Source organism: Otolemur garnettii, unplaced genomic scaffold (assembly GCF_000181295.1).
Source record: "Otolemur garnettii isolate 467f Iridium unplaced genomic scaffold, OtoGar3 scaffold00126, whole genome shotgun sequence".
Classification (NCBI taxonomy): domain Eukaryota; kingdom Metazoa; phylum Chordata; class Mammalia; order Primates; family Galagidae; genus Otolemur; species Otolemur garnettii.
In genome coordinates, this window is record NW_003852521.1 from 3,869,933 (window position 1) to 3,895,510 (window position 25,578).

Sequence of the window (25,578 nt, forward strand, 5' to 3'; positions counted from 1 at the left end):
GGGACAGATCGGGGCTCTAGGGCTAGAGATGTAGATTTGAGGGATTGAACTTGTATCTTATTTATATGTGCCTCCCACAACATCTAGTCTCGCGTTTTACACACAGCTGACACTCAGTAGAGGTTGGCAGAATGAATGGAATTTACTATTTCTTTTAGAGGTATTATTAAACTCTGTCCCTCCTCTCTTTATACCTCTAATTAAAGCCTTCCTGAACATCCCTCTTCTCCTCCCTACATTAATTTTCTCTTGCCACATAACAAATTACCACAGATGTTGCAGTTTAAAACAAGAGACACCTATTGTCTCCCACCTTTTGTGGGTCAGGAGTCAATGCCCAGCTTAGCTGCATCCAACCGCTCAGGGCCTCACAAAGCTGTAGCTAAGGGGTCAGCTGGGCTTCATTCTCACCCAGAGGCTCAACTGGGGAAGAACCCACTTTCAGACCTGCTCATTTTGCTAGCAGAATTCATTTCCTGGGACTGTTTGCCCAAGGGCCCTGCTTCTCACTGGCTGTTGGTGGGAGGCTGCCTTCTGCATGTGAAGGAGCCCATGGTTTCCTATCACCAGCCCTCTCCAAGGGAAGCTCACAGCAGGCCTGCTGGGCCTTCCTGGCCAGCAGGAGAATGTCCCTCCAGTCCACTAACATGGAGTAACATAAAGTAACAGGAGCATGGGTGTGAGACCTCATCACTTTTTTCATATCCTACTGGCTAGATGGAAGTCACACCTTCTGCCCACATTCTGCCTACATGAAAATGAGGACTCCCCCTGGTGGGACTTTGGGGATGTCACCCTAGGGTGAATGCACCACCTGGCTGTCTTCCTATAACACACGAATGCAGCTCTATTTACCACGTTACTGCATAATCCTCTACTGTTCATACGCCCTTGGGTGTCTATCCACCTGGGCATTTTTCACAGCAGAGACCCTGCCCTGATCATCTTCCTCTGTCGTTTCAAGTCTTGCATAAAATGTGGCCCTGAGTTACTCTCTGTGAATTTCTACTTTTCATAGCCTTGTTGGGTTATAATTTACCAGTGTACTTTTAATAAGTGAATGAAGGTAACCACAGGGCTAACATGGAGTTTTCATGCATGTGCTGATAATTTTAAATGAACCTTCTAATTGATTATGTAGTGGGAGCTGTGTTGATTCTTCCTTTCAGACAATAATTGGTAGCATGAATTAGAAGATAAAATAATTTTATGATTCCTTCCAGATTTAGGTAACTATGATACAACTTTATGACGTATGATGTTATCTAACCAGGTATTTTTTTTTCTTCTAGATGAGCAAGAGATAGTACAAAAACGCACTTTCACAAAATGGATCAACTCTCACCTGGCCAAGGTAAAGGGGACTACCAGAGTTACGGGTTTCTTAGTTGGAGCCAGTAATCAGCAGATGCACAGTGAAAAGGAATGTTGCTATAGTTACTGTCACTACTACAAATAATGGGCAATTCTGTTGGTTGGTTTACCATTGGTGTTTGCTAACATTGCCTCTGGGAGGAAATGAACTGATCGCTAGAGTCAGGTTACTTCACCTTGAAGAAATAGTTCATCTAATTATTTCTTCTATAGTAACAGAAGAAATGAGTGTCATATCAAAAGGAGAATTTGTGCTGGATTTTTGTTTGTATGTGTTTGGAACAGAAAGAATGTTCTGCCCACAGCAATGAGTGGGCTGTGCTGAGCAAAGGATTTTATCTCAGGAGATCATGACGGTACCTCTGCTCCCTCTCAGGTGCTCTAATTAAAAAGTAACCACGGTTATAAGACACTAAAAGGGCTGCAATCACTTTGAGATTTTCTACACTGACCTTAGATGGCATTAGGTGACTGTGCATTGCATGTCTTTGAACTGATAGAAAGTCAATTTCGATCTTGGTACAGTATAATAGAATTGATTTCTTATACTGCTGATGGAAAAATAAGTGAACCATCACATTTGTAAAAATTAATTCAGATGCTGGGACAATTATCTAAATTTAGTTAGAGGATCCTTATGCTGAGAGCAGTGCTTATAAGATGTGAGGCCCAACCCTAAGGGCACTTTTTGATTAGGACCTTTTTTATGGTTCAGAACCAAACAAAGCATGGAAATTTACTCTGGTCCCATGCTACAAATTAACTTCTTACTTGGTGTCTGTGCTAGGCTTTGAAGACAGGAAGAAATTAGTGAGACACTTTCCTCGGCCTTGAAAAGCTCAGAATCCAGCAATAAAAGACCATGAGAACATTGTGTCTAGATACAGGGTATATTGAGATCCCCTTTCCAAACCACCTGATGAGAGAAGAATCTTCTGTCACAGTAGCTGCCACCGGACCTGCCCTGTAAAAAGGCAATAAAAGCAGCAGGCCTGATTACTTTGGGTTCATTTTTCCCCAGCCCTGGTTGGTGCTAATTACAGAATTGTCATTAATTTGGGAAGATTTTCTTTTTCCAAAGTGAAAATGAAATTAGTGGGTTTTTTTTTCATACTATAAAAGGGTTAGATGTTAATTGTAAACAATAATAGTAATAAACCTCTTACAGAATATAAAGAAATTAAAAATCATCTTAAATCACACAATCCAGTGATGGTTACATCACTGAAATACTGGTCAACATTTTTCTGCACACAGACACACACAGTTACATGTAAACCATTTTATAGGGTACTGTTCTGGAAGCTTCTGTTTCACTCAATATATCTTTCTGTGTCAGTAGATAGGACTACATAATCATTTTAATTGCTACATAAACTTTATTATATTTATCTGCCTGAGTTAGCCGATTGCCTACTGATGGTCATTTATGTGGTTTCCAGTTGTTTAATATTATATAAAATACAACAGTGAAAATCCTTGGACGTACATCTTTGAACACATATATGTTGTTTTCTTCTTCTTAGGATAAAGTTCTAGAATTAGGTGAATAGTCAATACGTATGTACAGTTATAATTTTAATATATCCCCAAAACTTCTGAGAGGAAATTCCTTGCACTATTGAAACATTCTCCAATATTTTTAATAGTTAGGGATGCGAACTTGACCCTTTAATGATGGCAGTAATGAGCTTATTTCCCTTTCCTATCTGATGTTTCCCTGTGTGGTAATCCCTAGTACACATCGGTTTGTGTGTACCTATGTGTTTTTGGAATTTTTTCAGGTAATTTTTTAGAATTGGAATTTTTCAGATAACCTGACAACCAAACCATTTTAAAAAATTAAAATACATTTTATTCCTTGGTTGTTCCCCACAATTCCCTCCCCACAATTTTCTGTTGACATCTATCAATAAAAGTAGGAAAATGACCCATGGTGAAAATATGTTTTCAAGATATTCATTTTAAATCACCTATCACGCAACATGATGCGCCAAGTAGTTTTATCTCCAAGAAAAAAAAGGGAGAAAAGAGCTAAATTGGCCAAGAAGAGAATAAGTTTCAACTTTTTTCTGGAATGTAAGCTACAAAGATTTTCGTAGGATCTTTATTGTCTGAAAAATTTCTATACAACAGTCATGAGAGCTGTTGTTGATTTATATTAGAATGATAAATTCTGAATTCTGTTATTACATTTTGCTACTGAAATTGCCTCGTTAAGGTTTTTAAGAAAGTTAAATAAATAAAAATTTTATTTTATAGGACAATTTAAAAGACTATATTTGGGAAGAAGATTTATATCTGATTTCTCAAAGTCATCTTTGGAAATTGACCAGTTCCAGATGTAGCTTTGATAATAGGTAGTGGCAGGTTTAACAGCTGCCAATTTTAGTTGAGAAGCACGAAAGTTGGTCCTTCTGTCCTAAGGTCATGCAATCTTGGGTGCATTGGGAGATGTTTGGAATACATTGGGGATGCCTATGAAGATGAATTTGGGAAAGTTTTTTAATAGGAAATTTTCATTTTTGCTCTTGATTGCTTTGCTCAGTTGCAAATTCATAAAGTAAATTCATAAAATTTACTTATAATTAAAGTCTTATTCTGATAACATTCCATTCCTTTGTAACAATTCTTTGTAAATATTATGACAGCAGAGAGAGGATTAAAAAGAGTACAATCTGGTTTTTAAATTATACTTTTCTTAAGACAAAAATCTTATTAAAAGTAGGAAAAATACAGGCTGGGCATGGTGGCTCATGCCTATAATCCTAGCACTCTGGGAGGCCAAGGCAGGTGGAAAGCTTGAGCTCATGGGTTTGCAACCAGCCTGAGCAAAAAGCAAGATCCCCATCTCTACTGAAAAAAACCCAGAAAAACTGAGGCAAGAGGATCACTCAAGCAGAGGTTGCTGTGAGCTATGACGCCACAGCACTCTACCCAGGCTGACAACTTGAGACTCTGTTTGAAAAAAGAAAGAAAGAAAGAAAGAAAGAAAGAAAATTAGAGGGTGGCACCTGTGGCTCAAAGGAGTAGGGCACTGGCCCCCTATGCTGGAGGTGGCAGGTTCAAATCCAGCCCCGGCCTAAAACTGCAAAAAAAAAAAAAAAAAGTAGGAAAGATACCTACAAATTTTCTCTGTTTGTGTTTTCAATGCCATATTTCTTACACAGATGTAGATTATTCAAATTTTGGACTGTAATTATCTGTTCATTATTTTGATGTGTGCTTTGTTTTCAAATTGAAGTCTTCATGCTTCTGTAATTATGCAAGACATTGCAAATCACAGATCTTCAATGTACTATAATATACGTTAACAAAAATTAGTGGGTTGTAATTATTTCATATACCTGATGATTCCTTTTAGGGATGGGGCTCCGTTTTTAGACATGGAACCTATAATTTTCTTTCTTTCCAACAAGAAACCTTTATCTTTCTATTCTGTGAGTTCTATTAATGAAAGAAGGTGTAGTTTTATTTTTTAATGATCCCAATATTGATTTTGAGTGATAGTTTTTCAAAGTTAGGCTCCTGCCTCAGCTCCAGCTTGTGAGAACTCATTAAAATATATTTCTAAACCACAAGGCTGCCGTTTATTGAACACTTACCATGTGCCAATTACTGTACCTTAGTAGTTTTATCTTTTACTTTATTTAGTCTGTACAACAACAAGCAAATGTATCATTTTTACTACTTTATAGATTACGAACCTGAAGCTTAGAGTTAACTAATAAGTTCACAGTCACTTAAAGCCAGATTTTTCTTATGCCTGGACACTTTGATTGCTTTGCTCAGTTGCAAATTCATAAAGTAAAAACGAGGATTCCATAATAAAATTTATTTCTCCCAGTTCAGCAGGTCGGAAGACCAAAGATCCTGGTGGTGGCAGATTCCGTTCTTGGTGAGGGTTTTCTTCTTGGCTTGTAGATGGGCAGCTGTCTTCTCACTGTCCTCTACATGGTAGACGAAGAGAAAACTATGGTCTCTCTTTTCCTATAAGGACACTGATCAATCCCATTATGGGGGCTTCACCCTGATAACCTCATCTAAACCTACTTAGCTTCCAAGGCTTTACCTCCAAATACCATCACATTGAGAGTTAAGGCTTTGGTCTTTGGTGAGACACAAATGTTCCTCCATATAGACACTAACACTTGTGTTGTGCCCACATGCTTAATTTGCTTATTTAGTTATTCAGTGTGCTAGAGATTGTAGATACAGTGGGGAGCAAAGGCAGACATAGTCTGTGTCGTCATGTCTTTGATCATCTGACAGAGGAAACAATTACAATGATGTGTTTGTGATGAGTCCAAGAGAGGGGCAAGGCAGGGTGACAGGAGAGCATATGGAAAGCTCAGCCAACCAGGCAATCTGGAGCAGGGTGTCCACAGATGTTCAAAGGAAGACACAGTTAAGCTGGGGCCTGAGAAAGATCTTGGGGTTGGGTAGATGAAAAAAACCAAAAGCGGAGGGGTGAGAAAGCACAGCAGATAGAGGCGGTCGAGGGAGCGGCTCAGAACAGCGGAAAGTGCGGCTTCCAGGACTGTGATGGTAACAGACGAAACTGAGAAGTGGTCAAAGGCCAGTCATTAAAAAGTCAGATATTGTGTTACAGATATTGAAAAAGAATCTTTGGCAGGAAATTATCACTCTGACTGTAAACATCTCTCCCCCTGCCCCTTCGCGAATTAGGGCAGGAACAAGTAAGATTGGGGGTACAGTGGCTTGGCAGTGAGTCCAGTGAGAGGTGAGGACTGTTGTGGAGAATAGTGAAAAGTGGACAGATTTAAAATATGCTTGGGGGGGACTCGGTAGAACTGAGTAATTTATTATAACCTTGAAGGAGGAGTAAAGAACGACTTCTAGACTTCTGACTTAAGCAAATGAGTAAGATCATTTACAGAGATGGGTAATACAAGAGGCCTCGGGAAAGGCTACTAAGTTCAGTTACTTTAGACAGAGAAATTACTTGGTAAAAATGGATCCATTTGATTTGGCAATTAGGAAGTTGCTGGCCACTTGGGAGTAGTCACTAATAGTAGAAACCAGACTCCAGTCAGCTGATGAGTAAACGAGAGGTAAGGAGGTAAGGAGGTTAGAGTACTTAGTTCATATAGAGTTATCAGCGGAGGCAGAAAAGTGGCTCTGGGAAGGACTGTTTTCATATCAGGGTCGGCTTGAGTGTGTGTCTGTACAGAAGAGAGTATTCAAGGACCAGCACAGAAGCACAGACTGAGGAAGGAGAAAACAGTCACTCTGAAGGTACCAGGCTCCTGAAGAGGCAGGGTGAGAGAGGAATCTGAAAGCATGGGTGGAGGGTGGACATTTGTGCCAGAAAGAGAGATCTCCCCTTCTCTGAGACTAGAGCGGGAACAGGAAGGGTGGGTGTGAGTGTGCCCAAGTGTGGCAAAGAGTGGAAGTCAGAGGTGGAGTGGGATCTGAAGGGATTTCTTCCTGATGGCTGTAGATTTCTTAGGCCTAACAGTACAATCTTTGCATACTTGAACAAAAATGTTATATTAGAACCAATATATCAAAATTGGATAGTAAAAAATGTTAGTTCTTTGACCTTCAAAAATGTACTGTAGAAAATTTCTGAACTTTATGCAAGAGCCATAGGCTATTGAACTTATGCAGTGCCATTTGGCCACACAAAGCAAATAGTCCGAACATTCCTTTTCAAAAGAAACTTTATAAAAATGGTATTTTAAAACTAGAGCTAGTGTAAGTAATTTCGTATGCATGGTGATTATATTCTGTTATCAAATTCTTGCAGTTTTACATTTTCTCTCATTTTGTCAAATGGAATAGAAAATATTTGTATTTAAATACCCTCAATTCAATATGTATGCTATTTGGCTGATGGCTCAGAAATAAGCCCTTTGGGGAACAATGAGTCTCGAATAGGCATTTTTTAGTGTTTCCATAAACGGAGCTTCTTTTCAATATGCAATGAGCTCCTCTATCCATCTGCCAGCCTTGAATTTATGGAGCTGTCAAGGGTAGACAAGGGACATTTTAAATACTGCCTTTGGGATGAACTTAGGCATGATATGAGCACCTTCTCACCCTTTAGAAAATTGAGGGAAAACCATCGTAAAACATCACTCAGGTTCTCTATGAAACGCTAGGCCTGCCACAACAAAGTACCACGTGTCAGTGGCTCACAGTGAGAAACGTGTCCTCTCATAGTTCTGAAGGCTGGAAGGCCATGCTGCTCCTGGGATTCTGGGTGAAGTCTGTTTTTGTAGCGTCTGGTGATACCCTGCAGTACCTGTATGTCTTGGCTTGCAGTAGCTCCACTCTCATTTCTGCTTCTGTGGATGTCTGTGTCTGTGTCCAAATTTCCCCGTTGGATAAGGACACTAGTGACAGTGTTTAACTTGATTACCCCTGTAAAGACTCTATTTCCAAATGAGGTTACGGTCTGTGGCGCTGGGGGTTGAGATATCAACATATCTTGGGGGAAGGTACAAGTCAACCCCGTAAGCAATTCATTAAGGCCTGTTTTTGTTTCAATACCAAGTTAGATTCATACACTCCTTCAGAAGGAACACTTTCGACTTTCTATGTTTTTTTTAAAAAAATCCATGCTAACTGTGACTTTGAATGACATTTTCATGGTCGTAAAATACCACATTAGTGGTGGCTTTCATCTTCTTTAATTGTCTTTCCACCCACGGTGGGAGAAGATAACGTGGAAACACTTTCTGAACTGAATTTTGCTGGCGTCTCTTTCCTTGTGCACAGTCTGGTAGGGCTGTTAGTGAACTAAGGCAGGAGGATCAAGAAGCAGAGTGGGAAAGGTCAATGGAATAATTCACCCCCAAAAGAATTTTCTTGTTTTTCTAAAGCTTCATTGCATATGTGAGTGATAAACATGTTAGTTAGCTTGATTTATACATATCCAAACGTCATGTTCACAACATGAATACGAGTAAATGTTTGCAAGTTTTGCTGTCCATTGTCTATGAATGCATCTGGGAAAAAATAAACCTGCCTTAATTGGTTAACCCTGTAGTTACATAGAGTGAACAATAAATTAGTTTTTAACTAAAAGATGACAAAGGAAAGTCATTTCAAAACAAATAGCATGTATTAATTTATTTATAGGATATATAGGGTGTCTGTAAAGTTCATGTGCAACTTAAAATAGTTGATAGTTGACTACTTAAATTGCACATGAACTAGTGTTAGTTTATTGATAACCTGTATTCGTTTATTAATAATATGGATATATCTATCTCACAAAGTTTATGCACATTTTGCTAGTATTTGTCAAACTTCCTTCCTTAGAAATATTTTGTATCAATTCATCCATTCATTTAATAAATAATTTTAAAGCTGTTTAATAACTGAGGCAATATTCTAGGTCCTGAGAATGCAGCAGTGAACAAAAAAAGAAAAAAGTAATGCCTGCATTATGGGGTTTCTGTCTTACTGGGGAAGATGGACAGCAGAGATGGTGGAGAAGCTGTTCTGTTGAGGACAGACTGAAGATGGGTGAGAGCAGAAGGGAGGCGATAAGTTGGAGGTTACTGAAGTCATCCGGCCGAGGGACTGGTGACTTGGACCAAGATATGAACAGCAGCAGTGTAGGTGATGAGAAGTGGTTGGATTCTGCATGAATTTTGAAAATGGATTTGTTGATGGATCTGATCTTGAGTGAGCAAAAGAGAGGAGTCAACTTGAACTTTACATTGAATCAAACAAATAACTTGGGGGGCATGCTTCTTTTATACTCTCTGGTAAAAAGAACCTCATTACATCTGAAAATTTTTAAGAGTGTAGTTTTCTGAGCAGAGTTAACGCTGGGCAGGAAGGCAGTTGTTGCCTTTGGGATATTTATTCAGAATTGAATTAAATAATCAAGGAAGTGGAAATGATTATGTGGTCTGTCACAGGAAACAAAAAAGAATAGAACTATCTTCCCGCTTTTGCCAATTAGCGGTGGAAAATAATCATCATGGTTATAGAGGGAGTGAGAGGGAAGTAGATTACATATACGATTTTTAAATGACTTCACCTTGTTTCTGGAGATACTTGGAACATTTAATTAGATTTTCTGAATAAAAATGACACAATTTTCAGACATTAATTTTATTTGCCTATTGTCAGTGGTTATAGCCATGATTTTATCGATCTGGTCCGAGGCTGCTTTGGCATTGTGACAGGTTTTAGTGGGGTGGGCTGTGTGCCAGCGATGGGGGAGGTAACTTCTCCACATCTGCTGGTTAACTTCCCTTCCCTTCCCACTCCTCTCTGTTCCTGGTGGTCAGCTTGTTTTTCCCGCCCAGCAGATATCCATCAGAGCAGCATTAACTCTAGACTAGTCCTGGGATGGGACTTGGCCCCCTTACACTATCTCTCAGCCTCTGAAATTGTTCCTGGAAATAATGGTCTGTCTGGTTCTAAATGTTTGGACCACCTGTGCATAGCACATTTAAGGCCATGCAGAACAAACCTGAGAATACCCCTGGCCCGGAGCGCTCCCCCCACCCCGGACAGAGGCAGTTTAGTGAATATCGCAGGCCAGGACTCTGCTTCCTGTTCAGCAAGCCCAGCCCTGACCTAGCCCCACAGGGAGTGTTTCAACCAAAGTGAGTGGTTCTCCATGGCTTGTGCTTTTCCTTCAGGCATTTTCTGCTTCACTTTTACTGGTGCCACTAAGTTTCCAGCAGTTACAGACACTAAACCATAGGGTGATTGTGTTCAGGATTTTACAGTAAAATGCTGTAGCTGGTTATGGTTGTAAAATGTTTTGAGAACTCTTTCCCTGAGAGAGAAAAACATTGAATGGAAGACTAGAAGTGGTAAGTGAAGACCCTGGCATGATGCAGGCGATTTTACCCTCTTCTTTACTGAAAACTAAATCCCCAGTGCTGAAAATTAACTTATCTGCTGCATGATATTGGTCACTAGAAACACTAAGGTTCTAGAAGATGTGCAGGAATCTGTTGATAACGTAATGACACGCTGGTAATGTTTATCAATAGGTTTCTGTTCTATAAAGGAGCCACTATGGAAAGCAGTATCACAGTTCTTAAAGAAAAAATTTTAAAAAAATAAATAAAATTAACATATTTTTGTTTCTGATCATATATCTAAAAGGATTGAGAGCAGAGTCTTGAAGAGATATTGGTGCAACCACATTCGTAGCAGCATTAATCACAGTAGCTGGAAGTTGGAGGCTACCCAGATATCTATTGACAAACAAATGAATACACAATGCGTGGTATGTGGTGTATTATCCATACAATGGAATATTCTTCAGCCTTAAAATGGAAGGGAATTCTGGCATCTGCTGTAACCTGGCTGAATCTTGAGAACGTTATGCTATGTGAAATAAGCCAAATGCTGTGTGATTCCACCTAGATGAGATATCGAGAGCAGTCAAAATCACTGAGAACAGAGTAGACTGACGGTTGCGGGAGCTGAAGGGAAGGAGGAATGGGAAGCTGTTGTTATAATGGGTACAGAGTTGCAGTTTTTCAAAATGAAAATAGTCTAGAGATTGGTTGCACAATGAGGTGCAAATACCTAACGCGACTGAACTGTACACTTAAATGATTAAACTGGTAGATTTATATAATATATATTTTAGCGTAATTGAAGGTTAAAAATTAAGCTATAGTACCCCATTCTTATGTAACAGGGATGCATCTCCGGACACCCAGGGGCTGCCTGAAGCCACAGACATCAACCAGAACACGTTTCTGTTTATGTCTTCCACTGACAAATTTGGTGCCTTTCCCACCGTAATGAAGCCCTCATCATCCAGCGTGGCCATAACTTTTGTAGTCTGAGGTGCGACAGAAAAACTAGCATGAATTTATCTTTCCTTGTTTACAACTTCTTGGATAAAAGGTCCATTTTTACTGTAGATCTTGGCAAATTCTCCTAAGATCTTTTTTCTTTCCTTATTATGTTGAGAATTTTCTCCTTTTCATTTGGAGAAGCACTTTACAGCTTATCTATAGCATATCCAAATTGCCAGCTTCACTACACTTGTGCTTTGACACCATTATTAAATAAAATAAGGGTGACATGAGCACAAACACAACAGTGACATGATAAGGGATCTGATAACCTAGACAGCTACCACGTGACTGGGTACTGATAACCTAGACAATTACCAAGAGATCTGATAACCTAGACAGCTACCACATGACGCATGGATCAGTAGGGTCTATGGATATGCTGGACAAAAGGGTGATTCACATCCCAGGCAGAATGGAGTGGGATGGCTGGATTTCATCACACTACTTAGAATGGCAAGCAATTTAAAACTTATCAATTATTTCTTTCTGGAATTTTCCATGTAATAGTTTGGACCATGGTTGACTGCAGGTAGTTCAAACTGCAGATAAGGTGTTGGGGGGGGGACTAGTAGTAAAATATATATATATATATGTATATAATGTATATAATATATATGTATTTATATATATATATATAAATCAAGTTCCTCTGTAAATATAGATACACATGTTACAGACCAGATTTAATTTGGTTCATATTTATGAATCTCTTCCTTAAGTGGAAGTGGGAAGACACTGCAATGTAAATAACTGTTACACTCCCAACAGTGTTTACAAACTAATAACAGGCTCAACAGACATGTCAATTGTCTTTCATTTTTTTGCAAGTAAATAAATTCAATTTTAGATGATTTAACCAAGGAGGGAGAGAGAGAGAGAGATCTATGGCTACTGGTTGCCTCTGTGTATTAGAAGGAAAGGCTGACTGGGTAGGAAAGGGTTAATTCAGCAGGACTGTGTTGCTCAAACCATGTAAGGCTTGTCTTTAAAAATGACCCTTGGCTGGCATCTGGGAGATAACTTCAGAGCACTTGGATTATTCCACCTTAGAAGAGTGTTGTGCACCTGAGCCCTTGAGCCACATTCTATGGATAGTCAACTTCAATGTGTGGTGACAGAGGCCTTGACCGTGCTCTACCACTTTGATCAGATCATTTTATCTTAACAGTGTGATTTTGGTTAATACTTGTTTTGTTTTTTTTTTTCTTGTGGGGAGGGGGGTGAGGGAGGAGGTGGGAGTCTGAAAGGCTCAAGCCAAGTCATGCAGGCACTGCTTGTCTATGTCCCAGACCCCCAGTGAAAACCCTGACACTCAGGCTTGGGTGAGGTTTTCTGACTGTCACCCATCATTGCTGGATGATAATACGTGCAAAGTGTGGACAATGTTGCTGGTAAAATTAAGTGCATCCTCATGCGGCTTCGCCAGGGAAAGGCAAGTCACTGGGCTCTGTGAGCTCATACGTAGTTTCTTCTGGGCTTCACACCGTGCACCTTTTGCCTTTGCTGATTTTAATCTATGTCCTTTTGTAGTAATAAACTGTCACAGTGAATCGAACAGCTTTTCTGGGCTCTGCGTGTCCGTCTAGTGCAGCGGTTCTCAACCTGTGGGTCGCAACTCCTTTGTAACAATGAAAATACATCCTGCATATCAGATATTTACATTACGATTCATAACAGTAGCAAAATTATAGTTATGAAGTAGCAATGAAAATAATTTTATGGTTGGGAGTCACCACAACATAAAGAACTATATTAAAGGGTTGGGGCATTAGGAAGGCTGAGAACCACTGATCTAGTGAATCACCAAGCCTGAGAGTGGTCTTGGGGACCCTCAACGCACTGACTAGCCCAGGCTTGAAAAAGACAGAGGCAGAGTTGCTCTTGAGACCTCAGCAGCAGGACCTGATGATGCTAGCCCGTAGGTCACTGCCATGGGGCAAATTGGCTCCAGCCATCTTCTGGATCCAAGTTGGGAATATGATGTTCCCAGTTCGGGTCATTCACATACCGAAGGATGAGGTGTAGCACAAACATGACCATTGGGAAACACTGTGACCTGGGCTGACTTGAGTCTATGCCAATATATGTTAATACACACAAAGCTTCTATTATTACTTTTTAGTCTTTCTTAAATCCCCATAGAAGTACCTTTTTGTTAATAAATTTATTGTTTCTAACAGAGTAACAGACACTTCAGCTGATCAGTCAAAGCTTTTCTTCTTGATGATAAATAAAAATCACATTTATAGATTTGTATATTATTCAGAAAGTTAATGTTAATGCTTGCATTTTTATACTAAGCAGCCCATCTCAATGTGGCTTGAAGTATTATAACCCTGGGCTCAAATCACAGTCACTTAATAAGGGTGTAATGTCATCCTCTGAGTTAGTGTCTCTAAGATTCAGGCTCCTTACTTTTAAAGAGAGGAGAGTGTTCCCATGTGTGGTGGTTGTGAATACTGACAACCCAACATGTAAGAGTTCACATAAAAGATCTCGACTCATCTAGATGTTCGACAATATTTCATTCATTTTTCTCCCTTTTTTATTCTCTTTTCTCTCTACTGTCATCCCTATTAAAATGCCTACTAAATTTGAGTGTATAAGTATCCAAGCTATAGAGACACCAAATATTGGAGTTCATATACTGTGTGTAGTCTTGCTAACACTAACTTGTCGTATATCCTTTATGCACCAAATTTTTTAATTTTATGTGTAACTTTTAAATGTGAGAATTCCTTAAATTTTCATGTCATGCCAAACAGTTATTTCCAATATCTTTTTTTCACCAAATTGTTCCTTTTAAGGAACGTAATTTTTTCTTGGGGCATAAAATTAACATGTAGCATAGCAGACATGGCCATCCTTTCATGAATAAAAACATGAAGCAGATGGTAGATAAGGGTTAAACATATACTGATACTTATAGACTACTAAAGAGATGAGAGAGAACAAACCCACAGCGAGTATCATACTGAATAGGGAAAGATCGAAATCTTTTCTTCTGAAGATCTAGAATAAGATAAGGATGCCCACTTTTACCTCTGCTATTCAACATAGTACTGGAACTTCTAGCTAAAACAGTCAGACAAGAAAAAGAAATAAAGGGCATCCAAATTGGAAAGGAAGAAGTCAAATTATCCTTGTCTGCAGATGATATATCATATCTAAAGAAAACTTAAGACCCCATAAAAATATTAGAACTGATAAGAAAATTCAGTAATGTTGCAGGTACAAAATCAACATTAAAAAATCAGTAGCTTTTCTTTATGCCAACAGCAAAACCTCTGAAAAAGGACCCATGAAAGTAATCCCATTTACAATAGCTGCAAACAAAATAAAATACCTATGAATAAACTTACCTAAGGAAGTCAAAGATCTCTATGGTGAAAACTATAAAGCATTAGTGAAAAAAATTGAAGAGGTCATGAGAACTGGAAAGATAATCCACACTCATGGATTGGAAGAATCAATTATTAAACAGTCCATACCACCTAAAGCAATCTGCAGATTCAGTGCAATTCTCATCAAAATACCAATGATACTCTTTACAGAAATAGAAAAAATAACTCTACAATTTATATGGAACTATGAAAGAATAGACCCAGCCACTCTGAGCAAAAAAAGACCCAAACTGGAATAAATCACATTATCTGACTTCAAATTATACTACAGAGCTGTAGCTATCAAAACAAATGGTACTGGCATAAAAACAGACACATAGACTGTTTAGAACAGAACAGAATAGAGAACACAGAAATAAATCCTCACATCTGCAGGAAACTTCTCTTTGGCAACAGTACCACTAACATATAGTAAGGAAAGGAGAGTGTCTTCAATCAGCAGTTCTGGGAAGACTAGATATCCAAAGGCAGAAGAATGAAACTAGACTAGACCCTTAGCTCTTGTCACGCACCCCCCCACCCCCGCCCCACACACACACCTGTTAGAGAATAGATTATTTTCCCAAACAACAGGAAATGGTCACTTATAATGCCTGTGCTTCCCTAGATTTCATGAAGTCCAAGGAGAAATATTTCTCCTAAGAGAAAGGGAATGAATCTCATCATGCTATTAAGGGGGCTACTGTGGCAAAAACAAAGGAGAAATAGGGTGAAGAGGTCTGCTGTGCTTGTGAGTTAGCTAGCGGGATGTAGCCAGGCGATGCCAGTGGTCCAGCAGCAGAGACCTATGCATTTGCCCTGAGTCTGTAGCCTTTTAGAGACAGAACTTAGGGCTTAAGCCCAGTTTGAGAAGAGCTTCTAGCAGTGATAGCATAGAAGCAAAATTTCTCCTTCTCGTCTTGTTCTCTCCCATCTCCCTATCACCTCACCCATAATTGTTTGAATCACCTCAGACTCAGAACAAATATGTCTTGGGGCACTCTAGAATGTATTAGAAAAGGCTGGTAAGGCCAAGAAAGAATATAATTTTCCCAAAAAACAGAGAGCTTATTGCAATTTTCCATTAATAAAAAAAGGTAATTGCGGTCTTGAAAAGTATTTGATAGATATCTACCTAGCACTTGAAACCGCAGATCAGATCAAACTGCAATAGAGCCAAAACCACGGTGGGTGTCTGTATTTCCTACTAAGTCAGGCCCCAGCAAATTACCCTCATTTCTAACTCTTCCTATGCCCTATGACCCGAGCCCCACCAAGGGAGTCATATTGGAGCTGTATTTGTCTTTGCAATAGGAGAAACATTTTAGCTAAAAGATTTTGTATTAAAACATTGTTCCAAAAAAATAGATGTGATGTAGTGACATCTCCCCGGTTGATCGTTTGCTAAATATAAACAATACGTAATGCAAATGGGATGATAAAGGGTGTCTAATGGTGACTAAGGTTGTTTTCATCCTGGTGTAATTTTTGATAAAGGAAGATCTTTTATTGGTTTCACACAATATTTATACCCATTCGTTCAGTCAATGAGTGAGTCAGCCAGCAGGATAAGATGTTAGACAATTAAGTTTGCAAACTCACCCTAGAAAAAGTGCTACATATCTTATTGCTGAATCTCACTGTGGTCACCTTCAGTGCCCTCCCCTTGGGAAGCTATTCACGGACACCAGCGCCTGGTCTACCCTTCAAAGCAGTTTTTCTAGGATGAGTTTGCAAACTTAATTGTCTGACATCGTATGTTGAGCACCTGCCACAAGTTTGACAATGTTTAGGAGAGGACACTTACCAGGAAGGAAAGATTCAAGAGTCATACCCATGCAGACAAAATTGTATAAAGATAGAAGAAGAGAGAAGGAGAGTTAGGAAGAAGAGAGAGAAAGAGAGTTAGGAAGAAGAGAGAGAAGGAGAGAGGGAGAGAGAAAAGGACTGGTCCCTGTGAATGAGGTAGTCTGAATACAGAAGTTTGGAGAGGAAAAGATCCAGGAGAGGGTAGAATCAGCATTGTTCCGTGCAGTGAGGCCGCAGGGCTACTGAACTGTTCAGCAGTCACAGCTGATCTGAAGGTCAAATCCAGGAGCATCATGCAGGGAATGATGGAGGGAAACAGGGAACATGTAGAGATATAAGAAAGAAAAGAAAGGCATAAGTGGAGTCAACAGAAAACGTTTTCAAAGTGAGAGAAAGCTGTGTATGTTTAAAAGCAGAACAGATAGGTGGATGCATTTTATTATTTTGGCGTGAAGTTTTTTGGAATCTTTGTTACTGCATGGGAACTATCTGCTTTCTTTAAGTTTTTTTTTTTTTTAACATATCTAGGTTTAACACAGTGTACGAAAAACTTCATGTTTGCTTATCGAACATATCAAACATTGATGAAATTTTTCTCATTGTTTCACTTATTTAAATTATTAGGATATGAATAAACATTTTGAATGATAAATAGACCATGTTTTTAATGACTCTAGATGACTTGGACAATAATTTCAATTATCACTCCAGATAGTTTTCATTGTAATGGCTCCTTTTGTTCTGAATAATTTCATTTATATAATTAGAACATAAAGTTGCCATTACATTTTTGCTGTAGAAGTTAGAAGCAGTGTGAATGGTGGAATTTTAAAGAAAATGATTGAAAACGAAAACTCCTTTTTGAACATGCATTTCATGTTCACATGTATTTCACAGCATGAGAACACAATGTGTTCAGCTGTTCATTTTATAAAGAGAGAAAAATACATTTAAAATTAGAATTGCATCATTTATGCATTCATGAGAGAAATATAAATGGTCTGTATCAGTGGGTAAAGAAAAAAAATCACATTTCAACCAAACATTTGGTGATGACATATCTCTACATAGAACACATTCTTTTTTTTTCCTAGGAGAAAAAGTTCAGAGTTAGGAGTTGAGCATCAGGCCTTGAACAAGATTCAGTGGGAATCAGAAAACTACGGAGCTTAAACTCAGTTGATAAGCGGAAGAAATTCGTACTCTGTTAGAAATCAGTGAGCACCTCCCTTCTGTTGGCAACTGAAATAGGCATCATCACTTTTTTTACATTCTTTTGAGCCAAGAAAGACACTAATTCAAAGTTTGATGAACTCCAGTATATTTATTTTAAAACCCTTCATAAAAAATAAAAGGCCCTTCATGAATTAAACATAGACTTTGCCTTATTTTCCCAGCAGTGGTGATGGATTTGCCCTGATCAGTCTGTATTCTTGCACTTACAGTCTTTGGGTTCAATGCCTCACTAAGAGAGGCTTGCAAGATCCCCTCAGCCTGTAAACAGAACGCACCAGCTAAGTAAGCCATGGGGAGATTAAATCTGCGACCTGGGCTATGCTGACCATGCTCCTTCAATAGGACATGGAGCTAACGGGGGTGGTGAGAATGTCCTGTGGAAAGGCCATACCTTATTAAGCCACAGTGACGTGGCTTGCTCAGAATGGAGTTGTCAAAAATCTCTTTCTCGAAAGAAGCTGGTATATTTGTTAAAGCCCAAGTATTAAATCTTCTGACATTTTTGAATGTTGAGTTTTATTTCCACTAGATTGTTTTACTTCTCATAGTTATCAAAAGGAAATGAATGATTATATCCAAAATAGAGTGAATGTATACGGAAATTTATTTTTTCTACCAGTTTCACTACATCGAGTAGCAAAGGCGAGAGGGAATGAGAGGGAGAAGAGGTAATTTTTGCATTTATTCCCTTTATATTTTACAGCGGAAACCCCCAATGGTCGTGGATGATCTTTTTGAAGACATGAAAGATGGTGTTAAGCTGCTTGCGCTCCTGGAGGTCCTATCTGGGCAGAAACTGGTAAGATGTTTTTTGTGATCATACTCGTCAAAGCATTTCCCTTTGTGACTTGGAGATTATGAAGTTTCTTTTATATGGGTGCTGCCCATATAAGGGAAAGTTCTTTTCTCATAGTTGGTCTATAAAGGAACCACTGGGCTACTGGTCATTTCTGGAAATAAGACGTAAATTTCCCTTTTGGTGGCTGCACACCCCCCAGTGGATTTAAAACATTGTATTTGTAGTAGCTCCCTTAGAAGAGTGAAGAACTTTGTCACTAACCTCATATGGTTGACTGTTACATCTGTTTGGTGTCCAGGAAGGTTAGTTGCCAATTAACTGCCACACTTTTTGAGTGTTTGGTTTCCATTTGGAAGGGATTATTGGGCCACACCTGTGTATTTATATGGTAGTTTATTGAAAGTTAAGCTTGAAACTTTATGACATTTTTTTATATTCTTGTTGACATCATGAATCATTTGTAACAGGAACAGAACATTCAGAGTTGATTTTATGTGCTGTGGAACCAGCAAAATGAGCAGAAAAAAAAAAAAGGAAAGGAAAACAACATTGACAGCTAGCTGTAAAGCATATTTTCCTACATTATTGATAATAAAATATCTATTTTTTCTTGCTTATGCTTTTAAGCAGTAAGTAGTTTGTAAATATAAATTATTTATAAATAACGTTTACCATAATTGGAAAAATGAATTCAGGAAATCATCTTCAGGATGTTGGATTGCAGCTCGCTAGAAATGGAGTCTAAAATTAGGAGAGCTTTTTCACTTTAACTCTTGCATCTTAGCAACAATTATGCAATTGTTACGCTTGGATAATTGAGTATTTTAAAGAATGTTTGTACCTGAACATTATTTTTTTGCAGGGAGGCCTAAAAGTAACTTTTGTGAAAGAGTGGCTTGTTGGAAACTGCAAACTGATAATAATTTTGCATCAGTCATTCATCTAAATTGGATTCATGCTGGAGTAGATCCCATGTCCCATCTCAGCTCGATCTGTGATAGACATTTCCCATATACTCTGACAGCCTCCACATCAAGCACTGGTAGCATCTGTCTGGGTTTTGGCCTCAGAGCTCTTATCAAAGCCACAAATTGATCATGGCAGCCCTGAAGTATTCAGGATTTAATGGTCCCAAAGGATCCTCACCAATGGAGACCAGAGTCCACGAATAAGTTCTCCACCCTTAAACTTTGAGTAGCGGCAATTCTGAGACATATTTTTCACATACCTTACTGCGTTCCCCATAGGGTCCCTTGTGGGACTGAGCTCCAGTTGATACAGAAGTAACTCAGAATGCCACATCTTTTGTTGGCTTTTCCTCCTTCCCAGGCTCTCTCTCCACAAACCCTCACTCCCACTACCTAAGATCACCTCCCCAGTGAACAACATACACCGAAGTCCTTGTATCAAGCTCTGCATTGAAAGAAACCAAGCTAGATGCACATGGGCCAGCAACTTGGAATAAGTTGGATAAGCATTAGGATGTGGGAGGCATTAGATTGAAATATATACTTCCTTGGTCACCTAATCTATCTGGTCATCTTTGTATATCTTCCTTAATTAAGCTATTTACTTGTAAATTGAGGCATCTTCTTGTGGGTATCATATGAGCATTCAAGTAGTGTGTCTGTCATTCTAAGTGTCAGTATAATTCTGTCATTGTCCTTGGCCAACAGTATACAGAAATTTTGATAGGCATTCAACTGCCAAGCTAAATTATTCTAGAAAAAGTATGTAGTTTTGACATGAAAATGTTACTTCTGTTTAAGTGCCCTACATATTCAGACATAGTTAGAATCATGGGATCTTAAAATTGGAAGGGCTGTCAGAAAATATCTTAGCATTCTCATTCAAAACATGGTAGAGAATTTTCTGATTTAACCTTTATTATTTATTTATATTGAATTCTGCAATATTTGAATTACATAAAATTATTCTAAAATTGTAAATATGCCCTGGCAATGGTTATTTAAATTTCACACGTGTATATGCATAATGCTTCAGAGTCCCAATAAAAAGCTTCCTTCAAAGGAATGAACATTCTAGACATTTCTTTAGCTTTTCAAAGAGACAATGTGAGCAAGAACATGTCTCTTATGAGAGTCAACATTGTAATTATGTGATGGAGAGAACTCTACACTTAAACGTCACGGTTCACGTAGTTCAGGACTCTGGCTCTGATGTGATCATCTGGAAAATGGGGCCAAGTGTCCCCTCTACTGATAGTGTCCCCTCTACTGATAACATCTCTGGGTAAGAGTGAAATTTCCGTATCCTAGTACCCTTTATTAAACTATTATGACTCTTACCTGCGATTTTATATTTCATATTATTACTCTTGGGCTTTACTATATACCTTGAATATTATTTGTGGAACACTTATTCTTTAAATGAATCAGTGATTATGTATCATTAACTGCACATAAACATAGTAACACTAATTTTGTACTTAGGAATTATTTTAAGAACGTGAGAAATTGATATTGAAAAGTTAGAAACAGTCCAGAGTGGTCACTATTTACCTGGATGGAACTGGAACATATTCTTCTTAGTAAAGGATCTCAAAAATGGAAGAAAAAGTATTCAATGTACTCAATACTATTATGAAACCAATATATCATCACCTATACATTCATATGAATGATTAAACACAACTATAGTCCAGAAAGGAGGGAAGATGAGGGAGGGGAAGAGGAGGGGGAGGCCAGGAGGAGGGAGGGTATTTGGTGGGACCTCACCTAACGTGCATGGTGCAATGGTACATTTCAAACTGTTAAGAGTAGAGTATAAATGTCTTACCACAACAAATAAGTAAGTGAGGTGATGGTTATGTTAACAAGTCTGATGTAAGCACAGATGATCAGCACCATGTGCTGATTTGATAGACAATGCTGAATATCAGATCAGCACATTGTGCCCCACAATGCATTAATGTACACAGTTATGATTTAATTAAAAAAAAAAGAAAAGTTAGAAATGACAGAATCCATTTGAATAGAGATCAAGGACTACAGAGAACTTTTCATATCTATTTTGTTAACCTCCTGTACAGTATTTTTTTTAAAAGATCTTGAAAACTTAACATTCAAGAGAAGCCTAATAATCCATTAGGAAGTAAACAAGGGGCACTGGTAGGAGACCTTGAGCAAGAAAGCCTTTGCATATTCCCCAGACGACCCTGTAAGTCATTGATTAAGTATTCACAGTAGAGCTCACTTCTGCAATAGGGCTGCATCGTCTGATAATTATTCAGATAACATTTCTGGGGTACGTGTTATGGATAATTCACTACTTGTACCCTCTCAGGAAAACACAGATGAATGCAATATGATTGCTTCCCTCAAAGCACTTTCAGCCTAGTAGGAAGAATAATTGTATTAGTTAGACTAGGTAAAGTTGTATAAAAATAGATGCAAGTAGAGTACAACCTCTGTAAGTTGACCACCTGAAGACCTGTAACAGACCGGTCAACACAGAGAAGTGGCCAACATAAAGAACCAGATCTCCTGTACATTGAGTATGTGCAGCGTGTGCCCAGTGTGTGGAAATTAGGTCAACTTAACAAGGTGGCCAGTGTAGGGAGGTCGTCGGCAATGGAGGTTCTAGGGCATGTGATTGAACACTACAATAGATATTTATATCTTTCTCACTTAACCAGGACATGCTTGAAGAAGAAAAGCAGAGAGAACTCATTGTCTCTACTAAATATGAGTTCTTACAGTGAAGCTACATCACTTGAAGCATTATGGTAGTCTATGGTATGGGCCTATTGACAACTGCAATAGAGTTGCAAAACAGACGAGGCATAAATGGGGCTTTAGTATATGCAGTACATCAGGGCAGGTGTCATATCTGGGGGAAAGCAGGATTGTTCAATAAATAGAACATGAAAACATAATTTTGATAGAAAAATATAAAATCAGATCCTATGGCCTATACAAAAACCAAATCTACATGGGTTAAGGACGTTAAGGGCAGAAACACTTTAAACTCTTAGTAGAAAATGTAAGTGACTGTCTTTTAGACATAAGAGTAGGAAAAATATTGTTTAATAAGACACAAAGACATTGACTATAAAAGATCACTAGGCCAGGTGTGGTGGCTCATACCTGTAATCCTAGCGCTCTGGGAGGCCGAGGCAGGCACATTGCTTGAGTTTAGGAGTTTGAGACCAGCCTGAGCAAGAGACCATGTCTCTGCTATAAATAGAAAAACGAGCCAGGTATTGTGGTGGGTGCCTGTAGTACCACCTGCCCAGGAAGTTGAGGCAAGAGGATCACTTAAGCCCAGAAGTCTGAGGTTGCTGTGAATTATGACCCCACTGCCCTCTACCAGGGCAACAGAGTGAGACAGAGTCTCACAAAACAACAACAAAAAGACTGCTATGTTTAACTATATTAAAATTAGGAACATTTTTAAAATTAAAAATCTTTAAAGATCAAGTGACAAAAGACAAACTTGTAGAAGATATTTACAACGTATGTTGTGAAAGGATAGAGAGATGATTGAACCAAGAATATATAAAATGCATCTTCAATACAAAAAGGGGACAAACACCCCAAAGGGAAGCCTGGGCAAGAGACGTGCGAGGCGTTTTACCGAAGGAACATGTGTTGCCGATGAACAGTGGGGGTGATGCCCCGACTGCTGCTAATCAGGGAAATGCAAGTGAAGACCACAATGAAAGACAGGCAGACAGATGTTCAGTTGAAAAAATATTTTAAGACATACGTCAAAATCTAGTTCTGGAGAGGACATGGGGCAACAGTGTTGTTTCTGAGACGCTGGTGAGAGTGAAAAGTAGCACAGCCATTTGGAAAAGTTTGACCTTTGCAAGCTCCCAAGTCGCATCCCCTCTGACTTAGAAATTCTGCTCTTTGGTGTACGTCCAAGAGAAGCTGCACTTGTACAAAAGGTGAGAAGTGCAAGGATGATCCCTGAGCATCTGGCAATAGCAATAACCTGAAGTAACCCAGATTCACATCAGAAGGAGTATATATACGTGGTGTGTTATATAGCTGTACTACATAATAGCATAGAATAACATACTCTATGTTGTATAGTGTAACTCTATAACACATGTTATAGAGTCTATTATATAAAATGAATGAGATGTAATGAAAGGCAATGACAGATGAATCTTAGCAATATAATATGTGAAAAAGCAAGTTTCAAGGGATTAATGCAGCAGTGCTCTTTATATAAAGCTAAAAGCTAAAATACTTTTAAAGGCTACATATGAATGAAATGAATCTATATGAAAAGGAAAGCACTAGACGGGTTTAGTGTGATGGTTGCCCTGTGTGAAGGTAGGCGGGAGGGTGGTGGGGTGGCAGAGTCTGGCTTTCATACTTCATCATCGGCCTTGGCTTTATTTCAGTTTAGGTGGCAGGTTTGTGGGTGTTTTAGACTGTATATATAAGACAATTCATTAATTAAATAAAATGAGCTGTTCATGGACCAATAATGAGCCTGTGTCCTATCGACAGAATTCTCAGTAAGAATAAATCAACATTAAAAAGTATTTCCTCTGTTTAAATATTTGTTTGAAATCATGTCATCAGAATTACTGCCTGTCAAAACATTAATTGGAAATTAAAAGCTACTTGGTTTTGAATTTTAATGGGAAATTATTTAGGGCTCCAGGGTCACTGAGAAAAGAAGCTTTGCAACCTCAATGCCTGTTTTCTGTTCATGCAGAAGCCTGTAATATACACTTCATTGAAATTATTTTGTGCATTCAAATTCATAGTTTGGCACAGAGAAAGTACGTAATCAATTCTGGTCACTTGAACACATGCAACTCAGAGTATCTATGTACCAGAACGTACGGTTTCATCCTCACAACTCTATTTTTTAACCTTGGCTCATATGTGCCGTGTACTTTGGTCATTCAAATCGAGAGATGTTACTAATACTGTGAGTGTCCCCATGTGTTCATACAACTGAAAAAATGGTGAGTGACCAAGTGTATTTGTCATACATGGATTTCCTCGGTTAGAGGAGAGACCGCAGTCCTACCGAGACTCCTGCCTCAATAGACAACACAGGGGGTCTGTGACTTTCTGCTTTTAGGCACATCATGGCGTAAAAGGCAGTGTGTTAACAGGTGAGCTGAGAATGAGTGCTGTCATGGACTAAGTCAGCGTATCTTCAGAGTGCTGTGGAAATAACCCTCCTTTACGTGTTTGCTGACCTTCATAGAAATTGGACAATATTGATTCCTCTCCCATATTCTTCAAGTATATTTTTTAATCCATTTAAATAGTAGATTTTATAAGTAACTTTTTAATGTGAGCATTTGGTCTTCTTCTTCTTCTTTCTTTGCAGCCTTGTGAACAAGGACGCCGGATGAAGCGAATCCACGCTGTGGCTAACATCGGCACAGCGCTGAAGTTCCTTGAAGGAAGAAAGGTGAGAGAGAAACAAAAAAATGACAAGTGTGCCCGTCACGCAGATAGTGGCCACTGGCCCCGTTAGGTAGGTCTCCACGTCTCGGCTCTGTTGATTTCCGTGAAGTTCACCTTCCTTCTGAGCACACGTGCGCTCCTTGGTTAGTTCAGTTAGTTCCAATGCATTAGTAACAGTGAGTACACATGGTGTTTGTTTTTTCGTCCTTTAGATAATTCACTTAGGAAAACGGCCTCCAGTCCTATCCAAATTGTTTCACAAGGCGTTAAGTCATCCTCTCGGCTGAGTAGTACTCCATGGCATACACGTACCACATTTTATTAATCCACTCATGAATTTATGGGCACTTGGGTTGATTCCACACCTTTGCAATTGTAGATTCATAACCATGGCACAAGCATTACAAAAATGATCCATGTAAGCAAAAACATTTATAACCCCACAAGACTTTGAAATATTTTTTTAACAAAGAAAAATAATAAGAAGAAGAACTAGAAAAATTATTAAGGAAGAATGCCTGGGCATATTGATGTTTCTAATATCAGATGTGGGGTCAAAATACTGCATGTAATCTATATAGTCAGGTAATTTGTTGTAAAATATTATAGATTTGTAAAACATTGCCAAGAAATGATTTCTTCTCTACATTTCATTCAGCTTCCCCTACTGTTAAGAACTTATGTAACCACAGATAGTTTCCTTATCGAAATAAGGAAATCAAAATAAGTATGATACAATTAATGAAAGC

General features: G+C 38.7%; 1 protein-coding gene across 10 annotated transcripts in view; it reads left to right on the forward strand.

Annotated features, from left to right (window-relative positions):
• The window catches only part of SYNE1 (spectrin repeat containing nuclear envelope protein 1), a 448,631-nt gene that overhangs the window by 72,467 nt on the left and 350,586 nt on the right, over nucleotides 1-25,578 (forward strand). For all 10 annotated transcript variants that reach the window (XR_002775281.1, XM_023517949.1, XM_023517955.1 and 7 more), the window contains exons 3-5: nucleotides 1,293-1,354; nucleotides 18,324-18,419; nucleotides 24,750-24,833. Coding sequence is in view for 9 of the 10 variants with exons in the window: in XM_023517949.1 (XP_023373717.1) it covers nucleotides 1,293-1,354; nucleotides 18,324-18,419; nucleotides 24,750-24,833 (242 nt within the window). In the remaining variant the exon portion in view is untranslated. The remainder of the gene's footprint in view (nucleotides 1-1,292; nucleotides 1,355-18,323; nucleotides 18,420-24,749; nucleotides 24,834-25,578) is intronic.